The sequence below is a fragment of the Lithobates pipiens genome, unplaced genomic scaffold, assembly GCF_037356315.1.
Source record: "Lithobates pipiens isolate NorthernLeopardFrog02 unplaced genomic scaffold, aLitPip1_a1.2 Scaffold_1, whole genome shotgun sequence".
NCBI classification, from domain to species: Eukaryota; Metazoa; Chordata; class Amphibia; order Anura; family Ranidae; genus Lithobates; species Lithobates pipiens.
Genome location: NW_027507685.1, coordinates 40,009,394 through 40,025,660, shown reverse-complemented (window position 1 = coordinate 40,025,660; position 16,267 = coordinate 40,009,394). Strand labels below are relative to the sequence as shown.

At 42.8% G+C, this 16,267-nt stretch overlaps 1 protein-coding gene across 5 annotated transcripts in view; it reads right to left on the bottom strand.

The window, feature by feature from the left end:
- ATP11C (ATPase phospholipid transporting 11C (ATP11C blood group)) overlaps positions 1-16,267 on the bottom strand; it is a 219,053-nt gene that overhangs the window by 37,295 nt on the left and 165,491 nt on the right. For all 5 annotated transcript variants that reach the window (XR_013277047.1, XM_077489893.1, XM_077489767.1 and 2 more), the window contains exons 19-23: positions 11,738-12,001; positions 9,485-9,653; positions 9,068-9,170; positions 3,815-3,960; positions 179-238 (exon numbers count right to left, since the gene is read on the bottom strand). Coding sequence is in view for 4 of the 5 variants with exons in the window: in XM_077489893.1 (XP_077346019.1) it covers positions 179-238; positions 3,815-3,960; positions 9,068-9,170; positions 9,485-9,653; positions 11,738-12,001 (742 nt within the window). In the remaining variant the exon portion in view is untranslated. The remainder of the gene's footprint in view (positions 1-178; positions 239-3,814; positions 3,961-9,067; positions 9,171-9,484; positions 9,654-11,737; positions 12,002-16,267) is intronic.

Here is a 16,267-nt window from a genome sequence, read left to right as displayed (position 1 = left end):
CTGTGCTAGAAAATTGATGATGTCATGTTGAAATTGTTGGCCTTGCAGCTGTAATGACATAACTCTCGCCCCACCAAAGATTACAACCTCATGGTAAAAGTGATTCAATCTAGCCGGGCTGCTATGGTAATGTTTAAGTTACATCATCACAAAACAAGGAGTTCTACAAAATACATACCTGCTGAGAAAATCCACAGAAGAACTGATACAAAAACTGGGGCAGAATGAAGCACAAGTTCTGTAAAAAAGCCAAAACTCTGTAAATTAAAGAATCCTGGCATCAGAGCTATACAGAAAAGCAATGTGGAGAATCTCACTAGGCGTATGCTTTAGGAATCGCAGGCACAGAACAGCATTCTAAAATGTACTAAAAAGTGGTTAATAACTGAATACCTTTTTAATACACAACATATTTTAATAACCCGGTTATTTCCCCCAAGTAGTTTTTTATACTCGAAATCTTCCAAGACGCACAACCACAAACAAGCCATGAATATATTAAAGCTGAAGTTAATTAAAAAAGTTTTTTGGATGCAGCATCAGGAACATAACTTACCTTCAACTAAATGCATCTTCCACCTTTCATGGCTGCTGGTTACTTCCTTGGATCTAAAGCCTCGTAAACACGCTTTGATTTTCGGACAAAAGAACTTTAGATTTTTGTGGCATGCTAATCTCATGTCAAAAACGAAGAGGTTACTCACAATACGAGAATTTTCGTTGGACAGAATACAACGCCAGAAGGGACATAATGTGTTGAATAGTTTTGTATGTATTCTTTTAGTTTCTGAGCATGCGTAGTCTTGCTCTTTGGATTTTTTATTTTTTTTTGTACAAAAACCGTACTAATGAAACTAAAATCAGATGTTCAGTTCACATCCGACAAAACATTTATAGTCTGCACATCCAACTTTTGTCTGACAAAAGCACCGTTCTAACGGTCGTCACGACACAGCGTCTGAAAATCTAAGCGTGTGTACGGGCCTCAACAGTGAAGAATTGCGCTGCTTGCCCTCCCCACCTTTCATCTATTCATAGAACTCCCTGTATTATTTTCACAGAATGCAAAGTGTTCTGTGAGTGGAGGAGGGGGATCCTGTCATTTATCAGCCTTTGCTTTCTGGAAAAATACTAAAAGTGGAAGGCCAGAGAGGCGATCCTTCACTGTTACAGCTGAGACAGTTCCTGGAAGTTCACTGCTGTAAGCAGGATCCAGTAAAAATGGTAGATTTTTACTGTAACCAGCAGGATGGCGAATACACTTCAATAGAGGTACGTTTATATCCCCGGTGTTGTACCTCTTTTTTTTTTTTTTTTTAAACTAAGCTTCAGTTTTTAAATATTGAGTAGCTTTATAACTAAAAGCCGTATAGAGGTATAAAGCTGGGTGTGTGCAGGAGCCTGACACTGCTCCCACAATCCGCTGATTGCAGGTCCAATGCTTTGCAGGCTCCTGTGTAAAGAACATAAATGCACATCTTTTTTCCCTCAAAAATATGTGCATTTGTTTATTTATTTCAAAGGTAAACGCAGCCCTAAGGCTCGGTTCACACAGGGGGCGACAAGTCGCCCCCGTTCTGTACTACGGAACCGTTCTAAGAGGAGCGACTCGAGTCGCTCCGACTTAGAAAAAAGGTTCCTGTACTACTTTTGGACGACCTCGGGCGACTTGCATTGACTTCTATACAGAAGTCGTTTGCAAGTCACCGCTGAGGTCGCGGCAGGTTGCGGAGCGGCAAGTCGTGTCGCCCCCTGTGTGAACCGAGCCTTAATGTGATATTACATAGTTAGGTTGAATAAAGACACCAGTCCATTCTGAGTGAGTGTCTACAATTGTCCCTATCCCTGTACATTGCACACTCACATCGGTCCCTACCCTCAAGGAGCCCACAATCCAAGGTCCCCATTCATATACTAGGGCCAATTTTTGGACAGAAGCCAATTAGCCTACCTGCATGTCTTTGGAGTGTGGGAGGAAACCAGAGTACCCGGAGGAAACCCACGCAAGCACAGGGAGAACATGCAAACTCCAGGCAGGTAGTGTCGTGGTTGGGATTTGAACCAGCAACCCTTTTTACTGCTAGGCGAGAATGATGACCACTACACCACTGTGCCGCCCTTATATTAAATCCTCAGATTTTTTTTTTTTTAAGCACTTTCAGTAACCAATTTACTTATTGAGCATGCAGGTTCTTTGAATCCTTGCCTACAGATCAGTTTAGACCATGACCACTACCCTAGGCTTCCTCTTCCAAGGCGGCTCTTTTCTCGTGCAGCATCTTATGGAATCCCACTTGCATTCACGGACTAAAGTTGTGCCTCCCTAAACTGTGTGCATTGACACAAACATAATCCCATAGCCTAGATAAGGTGTTCCTCAAAACTAACGGACAGGCTGGAGACTGCACTGTCCACTGCAGTGGCGTAATTAGAACCTTCAGGGCCCCGATGCAAGAAACCAGGAAGGTCCCCCCTGAACCCCAGCCAGGGCCCTTCCCTCCGAGTCCGGCAGTGGAACTCCAGGGCGTGGCCACAGGTATGACCTTTGTGAGCCCTGTAGTTCCACCACTGGTATCAGTAGTTTTTTTTAATTATTTTTATTTTTTGGTGCCCCATTGGGGGACTGTCCCTAGGCAGGATGGGGTCCCCGTCCCCAGAAGAAATGAGGTCCTTTTCTCCAGGGCAGATGAAGTTGCTGCCCCCAGGTGAGAAGGGGTCCCTGTCCCCAAAGGAGGTGGGGGTCCCTGTCCCCACGTGAGAAGGGGTCCCTGTCCCCAGGGGGAGATGGAGGGGGTATGTAATGACGTGTGGGGGATGGGGTCCTCTCACTCACCATGACCAAGCTGCAGGCTGCGCACTCATCCATGTTGGCCTGGGCTCCATCCAGTGTGCTGGACGGGCGATCAACATATCTCCCAGAAAGACCTTTCATCATCTTTGTATGACGGGGGAGGAGGGGGGCTGGCAGACAAGCCTGCAGTGTCCTCCGAGGAGCCGTCTCTCACAGGGCTGCACTGCATCTGTGTGCTTAAAGTTTGTTTACCCGGGAGAAGTATGCAGTGCAGTGTGGGCCGGACTCGGGGGGGCGGGACTTTGGCTGGGGGAGAACAGACATCGGACTGAGCGGCAATGCATGGTGCAGGAGAGGGGTACTCTGATGAGCCGGCCAAGGACACAGGTCATGTGGGGAATGCACAACTAAAGAGCAGCCAGTGCGATAGTCAAGCATGGAGCTCTGCTAGTCACCCTCCAGCCACCCGTGTGCATGGTGCACTGGGACCCCTAGCTGCCTATGCTGCTGCCGGCCATATGTAGAGGGGGCTGCATGGGTCCCCTGCATCACAGGGCCCGGTTGCGGTCCCGACTGCTGCACCCCCCTATAGTTACGCCCCTGGTCCACTGCAAACTCTCTTGTAAAGACCAGTGTTCAGGGAAGCAGCACTAAGCAAGAGCATTCAAAGTTGTAAACTACACGTGTGCGTGTACACCCTGGGTTGAGTATTTTATGGTGTGCCCAATGTATTAAGCTAAACTATGAGAGTTTATTACGAAGATAGAAGTAGGTGGGAAAATAAATGCAGACGTATGCAATATTTGCCAGTAGAGAAGATTTACACTTTGCCATCCGGTGCAAATACAGCAAAGTCACACAGTCAGCTTTACAAGTCATTCTGCTCATTTTCTGAACCAGCCAAGTAAAGCATCTTAAATGGATAATTCCCATCTTGTAAATGATTTGTGGCACCCTAAACCAAAGGTAATAATGTTCTGTCCTCTGCATTATCATTAATAGTGATACTTACAAGGATCTTACCTTATAAAAGAAATACTGTACAAGGTGAGCTATTCTCACATAATACAAGTGTCCGTGTGCTAAAAGGAGTTTTTTTAAGTGCTTAAATTTTGGCACAGCATAATCACTGTTCCTTGCTGCCTGGCGGCCTTCTTTTCCTTTAATGCCTGGAATAGAGAGAAAACAAACATAATGTATAAACAGGGAAGATACACAGATGAGAAGCGGTCACAAGCTACAGAAAACCAAGATGATACAGTGCCTTGAAAAAGTATTCACAACCTTTGAAATTTTCCACATTTTGTCATGTTACAACCAAAGGTTGACATGTATTTTATTGGGATTGTATGTGATAGACCAACATAAAGTGACACATAATTGTGAAGTGGAAGGAAAATGACAAATGGCTTTCCACATTTTTTACAAAGCAACATCTGAAAAGTGTGGCATGCATTTGTATTCAGCCCCCCTTTACTCAAATACCCCCATCTAACATCTCATGGAACCAATTGCCTTCAGAAGTCAGAGTACACCTGTGTGCAATTTAATCTCAGTATAATTACAGCTGTTCTGTGAAGCCCTCAGAAGTTTGTTAGAGAACCTTAGTGAACAAACAGCATCATGAAGGCTAATGAACACACCAGACAGATCAGGGATAAAGTCGTGGAGAAGTTTTAAAGCAGTGTTAGATTATACAAAAATATCCCAAGCTTTGAACATCTCACGGACCACTGTTCAATCCATCATCCGAAAATGGAAAAAGTAGGGCACAACTATCAGGCTGGGCAAGAGCAAGGAGAGCATTAATCAGAGAAGCGGCCAAGAGCCCATGGTAAATCTGGAGGAGCTGCAGAGATCCACAGCTCAGGTGGGAGAATCTGTCCACAGGACAACTACAGTGCCTTGAAAAAGTACTTGTACCCCTTGACATTTTCCACATTTTGTCATTGTAACATTAAAAAATGTGGAAAATTTCAAGGGGTATGAATACCTTTTCAAGGCACTGGGATTTTATGTGATAAAAAAAAACACAAACTGGCACATAATTGTGAAGTGGAAGGAAAATGATAAATGGTTTTCAAAATAAATATCTGCAGCCCCCTTTACTCCAATACCCCCAACTAAAATCTAGTGGGACCAATTTCCTTCAGAAGTCACGTAATTAGTAAATCTAGTCCACCTGTGTGTAATTTAATCTCAGTATAAATACAGCTGTTCTAAGGCCTCAGAGGTCTGTTAAAGAACCTTAGTTAACAAACCGCACCATGAAGGCCAAGGAACACACCAGACAGGTCAGGGATAAAGTTGTGGAGAAGTTTAAAGCAGGGTTTAGATTATGATAAAATATCCCAAGCTTTGAACATCTCATGGAGCTCTGTTCAATCCATCATCCACAAATGGAAAGAGCATGGCACCACTGAAAACCTACCAACACATGGCAATCCACCTAAATTGAAAGGCTGGGCAAGGAGAGCAATTAATAAGAGAAGCAGCCAAGAGGTCCATGGCAACTCTGGAGCAGCTAAAGAGCTCCCCAGCTAAGGTGGGAGAATCTGTCCACATGACAACTACAGTATTAGTGCACTCCATAAATCTGGCTTTTATGAAAGAGTGGCAAGAAGAAAGCCATTGTTGAAAGAAAGCCATAAGAAGTCCCATTTGCGAGAAGCCATGTGGGGGGACACAGCAAACATGTGGACAATGGTGTTCTGGTCAGATGAGACCAAAATTGAGTATTTTGGTTTTAGGCCAAAAAGTTATGTGTGGTGAAAAACCAACACGGCACATCACCCTGAATACGCCACCACCACCATGAAACATGGTGGCGGCAGCATAATGTTGTAGGGATGCTTTTCTTTAGCCAATCAGAGTTGATGGGAATATGGATGGAGCCAAATACAGCGCAATCTTAGAATGAAACCCATTAGTCAGCAACAGACTTGAGACTAGGGTGGAGGTTCACCTTCCAGAAGGACAACGACCCTAGATATACAGCCACAGCTACAATGGAATGGTTTAGATCAAAGCATATTCATATGTTAGAATGGTCCTGTCAAAGCCCAGACCTAAATCCAATTGAGAATCTGTTGCAAGACTTGAAAATTGCTGCTCACAGACACTCTCCATCCATTCTGGCAGAGTTTGAGCTATTTTTGCACATAAGAATGGGCAAAAAATGTCAGATGTGCAAAGCTGGTAAAGACATACCCAAAAAGACTTACAGCTGTAATTGCGTGATCAGCTGTGTCCAATCACGGCTGACCACAGTGTAAATAGGAAAAGCCGGTGATCAGCTTTTCCTCACTCGCATCTGTCAGACGCGAGGAGAGTGGATCGGCTGCTCCTCTGACAGATGGGCATCACTGATTGGCATGCATTATTGTTTGGCACTGATTGGGATCCATCGGTACAATACAATGCCACCTATCAGTGCCCATCCGTGCCGCCTATCCATGCCAATCCGTGTCAGCTATCAGTGCCCATCCTGGTCAACCATCAGTGCCCATCAATGCCACCTCATCAGTGCAACTTCATTGGTGCCACCTCATCGGTGCCCATCAGTGCAGCCCCATCAGTGAAGGAGAAAAATTTTTTTTCATAATTTTCGGTCTTTTTTTTTATTTGTTTAGCAAAAATAAAAACCCAGAGGTGATCAAATGCCACCAAAAGAAATCTCTATTTGTGGGAAAAAAATGATAAAAATTTAATTTGGGTACAGTGTAGCATGACCGCGCAATTGTCATTCAAAGTTAGTCTGGGCAGGAAGGTGTTTAAGTGCCCGGTATTGAAGTGGTTAAAGCGGGATTCCGCTGCCATATTTTTTATTTTTTTTTACCTGTGTCACTGGTGGGCGATTCCTACGGTGTCTTTGCAGTCACGATCGGCGTCTTTTTAATCCCCGGCGTGACGATTTCATTGCTAAGGAAAACTTTAAAAAAAGCAGTCCGTGGGTTTCCATTTTCACTGTGGGCGTTTGAAGCCCACAGGCATTTACCTCCTGGATGCGATGACTCTGAGCTCCCAGCATCCACCGCTCCATCTCGCACATGCTCATTGAGTGTCCTCTTTGTTTTCCTTCCTCTTGCCTCGTGCGCTATAGTGGTAATGGCAGATAGAGCTGCCTGCCCACTTTCAAAATGTGAAATTTCGGACACGCCCTCGTCACCTGACCGGCGTCCTCCTTCCGAAATCTCACGAGATTTCGGCATGACTGTGTCCCCCACTGATTCCTGGGAAATAGCTAAAAAAGTTCCCAGGGACCATTGCGAAGCCGATAAACACGCCTACTCCCACAGGAGGCGAGCCAGGAAGTCGGCATAAACATTAAAAATAAAAGGTAAATACTGCATATTATTTTATTTCAATGGTCATAACTGCATCCATGTTCCAAAGCCATTTGAATAAGATGAACTTGAAATTTTCTGTACAAAACCGCTTTAAGGACAAAACACCGAAGTTATATTGGCCTGTGATCGCTTAATACAGAGGCAGAATGGGGATCTGCCTTTGTAAACAAGGCAGATCCCCATTCTGACAGGGGACATGTCAGAGATCCACTGTTCCCAGTGATCGGGAACAGTGATCTCTGTCATGTCCCAGGCAGACCTCCCAACCCCCACAGTTAGGGCACACCTAGCGAACACAGTTAACCCCTTGATCACCCCCTAGTGTTAACCCCTTCCATGCCAGTGTAATTTTTACATTGATCAGTGCATTTTTATAGCACTGATCAATGCAATAATGTCACTGGTCCCTGAAAAGTGTAATTTGGGGTTAAATTTGTCCGCCGCAATGTTACAGTATATTACCATTAAAAATAGTTATTTAAAACATTTTTTTTCAAAATTGTCACTTTTTGTTTGTTTATAGTGCAAAAAATAAAAAGCGCAGAGGTGATCAAATACCACCAAAATAAAGCTCTATTCGTGAGGGGGAAAAAAAAAAAAAAAAGGACACCAATTTTGTTTGGGTACAGAGTTGCATGACTGCGCAATTGTCAGTTAAAGCGATGCAGTGCCGTATCACAAAAAATGCCCAGGTCATTAAGGGGGCAAATCCTTCTGGTCCTTAACCACTTGCTTACTGGGCACTTAAACACCCCCACCCCCAGACCAATTTTCAGCTTTCAGCGCTGACGCACTTTGAATGACAATTGCGCAGAATTTTTTTCCAACAAACAGAGCTTTCTTTTAGTGGTATTTAATCACAGCTGGGATTTTAATTTTTTGCTAAACAAAACAATATGGAAAATTTTGAAAAAAATACAAAATAAAATCATGTTTAATAGTTTGTTATAAAATTTTGCAAACAGGTAATTTTTCTCCTTTATTGATATGCACTGATGAGGCGGCACTGATAGATGGCACTGGTAGGCAGCACTGTTGCCTACTGCTAGGTGGCACAGGTGGGCTCTGAGGATCCGGCAGCAGCTCGCCGTGATCGGGACTGATGTCCCTCTCACAGCCGCCGGTGATCGTTTTCTTTTTTCTCCTCACGCTGTCAGCGCGAGGAGAAAAAATAGCAGATTACTGGCTCTGTTGACATCACATGATCAGCTGTCATTGGCTGACAGCTGATCATGTGGTAAGGGGTCGAGATCGACCCCTTATGCCGCATACACACGATTGGAATTCCGGCCAGAAAAAAAAACTATGAGAGCTTTTCATCGGAAAATGCGACCGTGTGTATGCTCCATCGGAATTTAGCTGCCCGAATTTAAGCCAGCCAAAAATTGATAGTATGTTCTCAATTTTCCCGACGGAAAAACTTTCTATCGGAAATTCCGATTGTGTGTATGCAATTCCAAAAATCACGCATGCTCAGATTCAACTAAGAGACAGAAGCTATTGGCTACTGGCTATTGAACTTCCTTTTTCTAGTCCCGTCGTACGTGTTGTACCGCATTATAAACGATCGGAATTTGGTGTGACCGTGTGTAGGGAAGACAACTTGAGCCGAACTCCATTGGGAAAACCATCAGAGCTTTTTCCGACGAGAATTACGATCGTATGTACACGGCATTACTCTGATCCGTGATCCAGTGAGTGTGAGACTCGCTGATCACAGAGCAGGTGGCGCGCAGGCACGGGCGAATGTCAATGGCGAATGACTATGTACTCCCGGCAAAGCAGGTCCGCGCTGTAGCCGTCATTAACGCGGATCTGAAGTAGATAAAGTGGTTAATGAATACAAGATAAAATTGTTTTTGTTTTCGGATCCTATATTCTTAGCTCATTTTGTGAAATAAAAGTATTAGAATTGGTAAATCCCTACCTATTCCAACATGTGCTTCTAAAATCATGCTAACATCGTTTGCTCCATCTCCCACAGACAATGTGATAGGATTCCCTTTGGTATTTTTTACCATTTTAACAATCTGAAAAGAGAAGAAAATAGATTACGAGCCGGAAATAAAACAGACTTTTAGAATCCACAGCAATTCAAATTTTACCCTAATCAAATGTCTACACGCGCTATTATTGCCGAAGACAAGCCTGGAAATGTTTTGCAAATCTGTTAACAAAAAGTAATGTATTTACTAATCACAATAATTACAGTGTTAAAACACCCACATGTATTTTTCTGACAGCAAAGACCTATTTTAAGAGATGCATATGTCATTACACACACACACACACACACACACACACACACACAACATAAGCACGTGTCCTTCTATTTAATACGCACCTGTGCTTTTTGTAATGGCGCCATACGGCAACACAACACTGCAGTACATTTCTGACAAATCTGCAGAAAGATGTTCTTATAATGGCTGGTGCTATAGTTGGAATTCAGTATAAGAGACAGAGTGGAACCATCAATTATCAAGCCATAATCTTGGTTTCCTGACCAGCTCCTGAAATGCACAAAGAACAGTATGCCGACCTATAGTTACAATTTTTCTATATGGACTCCGAGAAGCAGGGAACAGAACACAATTAAATGAAGGAGTCACCATAACAGGAATTCTGGTTACTGGATGTGAAAGAAATCTTGACAGCAACTCAAATTTCCATTTTACTCGGAGCAGACCCTCACTCTGCCTGGTCACCAGAGGCATTTCAGTCATTTTTCTGCCCAAGGAGAAATATGAACCCCATACATACACTCGCACATGATCAATAAAGAGGAGCAGATATAAAGCCAAGATATGATTTTGGGTGGATTTTATTTTGAAAATTTTACAAGTATAAAGTTTAACATTTTATGTACTTGTATAAAACCTTTAATTTTACAAACAAACATTTAACACATCCATAGCATTCATTAGAAATCCCTGCATGCAAAAAACTTAAACCCCTTGGAAGAAAATTTAAATTAAATGTTTAATGGTTACATGCCAAAAGCTCCATTTCTCACAGATATTATCCCAGTCCCTCTCACTAATGCCTAGTACGCCCGGGCTGAATGTTGAGAGACATCGGCCGGTTCAATAAAAACCTGTGTGTATGTCAGCCAGGCTGGCTTCTGTCAGAAAAGCACGCTGGAAAACCAGCAGCCAATCAGCTCCGGATCAGTGCTCTCAGCCAATGCCCCCCCACCCATCAGCACACAACAGCTCAGCAGGGGGAGAATGTTGTACTAAAGTCAGACGGTTAGTACAGTGGCTCTGACCAGAGCTGTCTGTCAGGCTTAACGGTCCTTTTTCCATTGTTGGGAAAAGGAATCCTTTAGCCTGAAATGCATGGAAGCCATGCAATTGCTTCTGTGGACAACTTTCAAAAGTGGATTTTTACCTGACAAGATACAGCGGGGAGGATTTACTAAAGCCGGAGTGCAAAATCTGGTTCAGCTCTGCAGAGAAAACGATCAGCTTCCAGGTTTTTTTTTTTTTTGTCTACCATGCACTGCTGCACCAGATTTTGCACTCTCCATATGTAGTAAATCAACCCCATTGTGTTGGATATTTCAACTTTATTGCAATAAGGCCGGCCATACACGGTTCAAATCTCATCCGGTTCAGCTGGATTAATGTATCAAGTTGATCGATCAATCAACTTTGTTACAACTGACCTGCTGGATTCTGTTGCAATTATCACTAGTGGCTTCTATAGCCACTAGCAATAATTACTGTCCTCTCCTGGCAAGGATTACTCCATCTCCCCCCAGTGCCAGGAGAAGACAATTGCCGATTCCCATCAGCATGGTCTGTGTTGATAGGGGAATCGTGCAGATTTCTTTCCTACAATTCATGGTTGCAGGAAAGAAATTTACGCTGCGTATGGCCTGCCTAAAAGCGTTGTCTACATAGTCCATGCACCTGAAAGAGAAACATTTTCTGGGCAGGTGCACTATGATTCTATTCTCTCTTGCTGGATGGCAACAAACCTTAAAGCTGGACATTTTTTTTTTGTTCTCAGCAGCTAGCCAGTCGATAAAAATAAAAAATAAAAAAAATCCCTCATCCACACGTTCAAGGCGGATGAAGGAATCCGTCCCGGATGCACTATTGTATTCTGGCAGCGGGAGTTCTCGGCTTCTCTGCTCTAAGCAGCACTACGGCCTACTAGCTGCAATGCTAATCGAATGCAAATTTCACATTCCCCTTCGCAAGGAGTCGATCACTAGTTCATTCCTCTTGAACGGGAATGGCAATAGATGGACTGAAATGTGGCCGGTCTCCTCTAAACTGGTTGAATTTGGATCCATCTATGGCCATCTTTACACACCACAGCTACTATCAAAAAAGGTAAACCGTAGTATTCTAACAACCAATAAAATTAATTCTTTATTCTCAAGACAATTCCTCTTCTACCAATGAGTCCCAAGAAGGTCAAATGTTTGGACACCCCTGATTTAGAATTTTCTATCTCCCCTCCTACCTTCAATCCTGGTGGCACTGATCAAAAGGACAAATACACATTACCAATAAGAACAGAGATAGCAATGCGAGCTAGACAAGGTGTTCTGCCCACTCATATTTACTAATCAGGGTCTCACCTTTTAATACTGCCTTTAATTTTTGGAGTGTCCTGCACCAGTTTTCGATGATACTCTAAAAGCAGTTCCTGCAAGCGATCTTCTTTCCTTTCAAACTCTTCTACATTTTTGGTTGTCAGTTCCAGCAGTTCAGTGTTATTCTGGAACAGTCTACATGCATAGCATGTAGATTTAGCAGTCTCCATTTTGTCACCTGTTAACACCCAAACTTTCATTCCAGCTGCATGAAGAGCTTCAATCGTTTCTGCTGCTTGCTCCTGGAGCCTGTTGGCAATGACGATTAAACCGATAAAAAGATTATCCTAGAATATGGATTATAATAAAACAGACACACAGTTTTTCTCATCAGTTGCATGAACTAAAAATTGCATAAAAGGAGGTTAGTGCTTCCCAGGAAACAACTCAAGCGTGCTCCCAACCGGTACTGCAGGCTCTTGTCACTGTCCGTTATACGGCCTCTTCATTTTTAAGCTCTCCTACATTTGGGCAAGGCTACAATGGGTTCCCATAGCTGTGCCTGACACTGGCTTGTATTTCTACAGGATCAGAATGGGGACAATTCTGAGGTTGAGGATTTTGGTAAATTATTGATGCTTAGCTATCAGGTTAGCCAAGTACACAACACCAGTGAGGTAGATATGTCCCTAAAGGTAGATACTACATCTGAATGCACTTCTGGGAGGACAAATGTTATTTTTGCCCTGGGGTTCTTCAGTTAAAATGAGTGCCTTTATTAAAGTCTTGACATTTGCTTGACACTGAGGGGTGTAAAGAAAAAAATTAATAAAATACATGCGAATTGGATGCGTTTTTAATCACAATTTCGCATAACACATGGATGTGACTGTCTCTCAATGGAGCCAGTTTACACATGCTCGCGATGGTGTTTTAAAAAGGGTCCTGTGCGTTTTTGGGTCAGTTTCAGTGCGAATTCAGGCAACCTAAATTGAAAGGCAGCGGGCTCCAGACTGCAAACCACAGCTGGACATGTGCGAGTCAAGCCCGAGGCTGGGTTCACACACGTGCGGTGCGAACTGAAGCTCCGTTTTCACAGCTAATTGACAAAGTAGTAGTTCAGCGTTTCAGGTCAGTTTGCATTGCATCAGGTCAGGATTTTATTCTGTTCACAATTGAATGACGTGTGTGATTTAGAAGCAAAGAAGTCAACGGGCCTGAATTCACACCTGAGCCAAACTGCACTGCTCAGAAAACTGTGAGGACTCTTAATTCACACTGAATCTGTACTCCGGCTGCACCAGACATATGTGAACACGCACAACAGAAAGCACTGTTCTTTCACATGTCATGCGAATTGGATGCGGTTCAATATGCATTCAAAATTTGCATATGTGTGAACCTAGCCTTAATGTGTGAATCAGAAAAATAGCTCACTATGGCCACTAGATGGCACTGACTATTACACTAAATAATTACGCTCATGAGCTCCATCTAATGGTCATAATATATATTACCAGTCATTTGCTCTTCAGGAGATCATCAGATTTTTTTTTCCCCCTCATTTGCACACAACTAATTTACATACAGTTTCAATAGACAAACTATGTAATTGTTTTACAAATATGTCTCTTAGAGTCCTCATGCATTCAGGTTGGAGTTACACATATACGTGTCCTAATTACTGATCAAATTGGGACTTCGCCTTGATCAGCAAAATAAACCACTGTATTTTTCTTTTAGAAGAAGGCTAAATTATCTGTGAATAAACCAAGAAGTGTGACATCTGCTCTCAGAAGAAAAAGGTAAAAAAAGCAGCTGTAAAGATTTGAAGATCAAAAATCAGATAACACTATACATCAAATTGCAGCCCTAAAACAAACGATCATAAAAAGACCATAGAATAATGATAGCAATAATAAATGCAAAAGGTCCAAGGATAGAATCCCAACACCGTCTTCAGTGTCAAAGCAATCAGCACACAGTACAGGGAGAGCCAAACTCCGTACCAAACTGTTGTGACCTCCTATTTATAGAGTCAAAAGCGCCTTATTGGATATCATACGCCAGATCTCCATCTTCACAATCTTGACTCCAACCGGACACCACCTTGGACTTAAAATAAAAATAATCTGGACTATGGAATGACCTGCTATGTCTGTAGGAGGAGACCCTCTGGATCCGCACTTTGCATATGGACGGTTTATGCAATTTGATATATAGGTTTGCAGTGCCCCTTTCTCCTGGGGAAATTCCTCCATAGCTGTGCCCATGATGGTGGTTATATGGTTCAACTATGATAGGAAATCTTCCTGACAGAAGGACAGACTGAGGAGCCTGTCAGAGCTTCTAATATTACCCCACTATATCCAAAACTAAACCTTTAAGCCCTTGTACACACGGTCGGACATTCCCACAGGAGAATCCGTCGGATTTTGTCCAACGGATTTTGTCTGAAACTGGTGTTGCATACACATGGTCGGACAAAGTTGTCGGAAAATCTGATCGTTCAGAACGTGGTGACGTTATTTCGTTACGACAGGACTACGTTCAGGCTAGTAGCCAATAGCTTTGGTCTTGGAATTTGATCTGCGCATGCGTGGCACTTTGTCCGATCGGAATTCTCTACAAATGATCGAAACATGTTGTCGGAAAATGTTATAGCCTAGCTCTAAAACTTTGTTGGTCGGGCATTCTGACGGAAACAGTCAGATGGAGCCCACACACGGTCGGATTATACGACAACGCGGTCCGATCGAACATTTTCTGTCGGAATGTCCGACCGTGTGTACAAGGGCTAAAAGTTGAACTCCAGGCAAACTGCTAAAAACATAAATGAAATACATACAGTATGTGGGAGCTGTTTACTATGCCAATGGATTTATATTTCTGTCTATCCAGTAATGTCATTTACACAGCTTTGTCACACAGTGCCATCCTGTCCTGCAGGGCAGGACTCATCTCTGCTGTAGTTCAGTACCTCAGTACAGGTCTTGTCCTTACCCTAGGCTACGACTGAAGACTAAGAAGCAGCAGACTGATGAGCTCACCTGTCTGCTCTCTCCTCTTACCAGCATGCTATATGTCACTGAATCCCTATGCTGCTTCTCCCACTCCAATTCGGTGTTCCAGTAAGAGACTGATACCATGTTAAACTTAGGTACTTATAATACTGGCATTAAAAGTGGTATTAAACCCAAAACCAAAAGCATGATCTATTGCAGTTTATCCATCATCAAATATGGTGGCTGCATTTGTTTTCTTTTTTAGTCTTGATTAGCAGCGCTTCGATCATCAGTGCAGACCCATCAAGGATGCCCACAAGTGCCCACCAGGGATACCAATCAGTGCCCCCTCATAAGTGCTGCATATCAGTGCCATCCCATCAGTAGCACCCATGAGTGCCGCTCATCAGTAGCACCCATGAGTGCCGCTCATCAGTAGCACCCATGAGTGCCGCTCATCAGTAGCACCCATGAGTGCCGCTCATCAGTGCAGCCTCATCAGTGCAGCCTCATCAGTGCAGCCTCATCAGTGCAGCCTCATCAGTGCAGCCTCATCAGTGCCCGTCAGTGAAGTACTTATTTACAAAATTTTATAACAAAGAAATTTTGTTTTTTTTACAAAAGTTTTCAGTCTTTTTTTATATTTGTTTAGCAAAAAATAAAAACCCAGTGGTGATCAAATACCACCAAAAGAAATATTTATTTGTGGGGAGGGGGAATGATAAACGTTTCATATGGGTACAGTGTAGTATGACCACGCAATTGTCATTCAAAATGCAACAGCGCTGAAAGCTGAAAATTGGCTTGGACAGCAAGGGGATGGAAGGGCCCTGTATTGAAGTGGTTAAAAACATATACAATATTTAAAAGGTGCAATAATTTGTGATTGTAGGTCTGCCTGGAGTTCAGCTTTGAGAAATGTAGACCTAATCTGTGTATGGGCAGCACATGTCTACCCAGCCTGGTTATCCAACAATGAATAAAATGGAAAATCCAGCTGCCGTGTTCATAATTGCATGTATACTAAATTATTTCAGTTGATTTACAAAAAGGTAAGAGAGACTTGTTCTCTTATCAAATGTAAACATACATTTTTAAAGTGAGAATTCACTTTAGTCCTGCATTTAATCAACCCCTTATGTACTTGGTGTGGATGGCATATATCCATATTCCTAAATTCTGGCTACACAAGCGCAGGTCCAAATCTCAAAGGGGCCATTTATTCCCAAGCTGGGTTGTATCCAAATGACAAAAATATTTTTATAGTTTGAAGAAGTGTAGTTGGTAATTGCATGTTATTATGACAGCAATATGAACACTGCCTCTCTGATTATCTCTAGTGAGTCACCATAAGAAGAGCCGAGCTCCATAGAAGAGTCACTGGGTGTAACTGTTCCAAACACCATATCATTGATATTCACCAGCAGGAAAATGAATGACTGCAACATTCAAGTGCCCAAAATGTTCTTCACATTCTAGTATACCCTTGTAAAATTCTGGCCCGTTTTAGTAAAATCCTACCATCTTTTTTTTTTTTTTTTTTTTTTTTTTTTTTAAGGATAAGTTCACT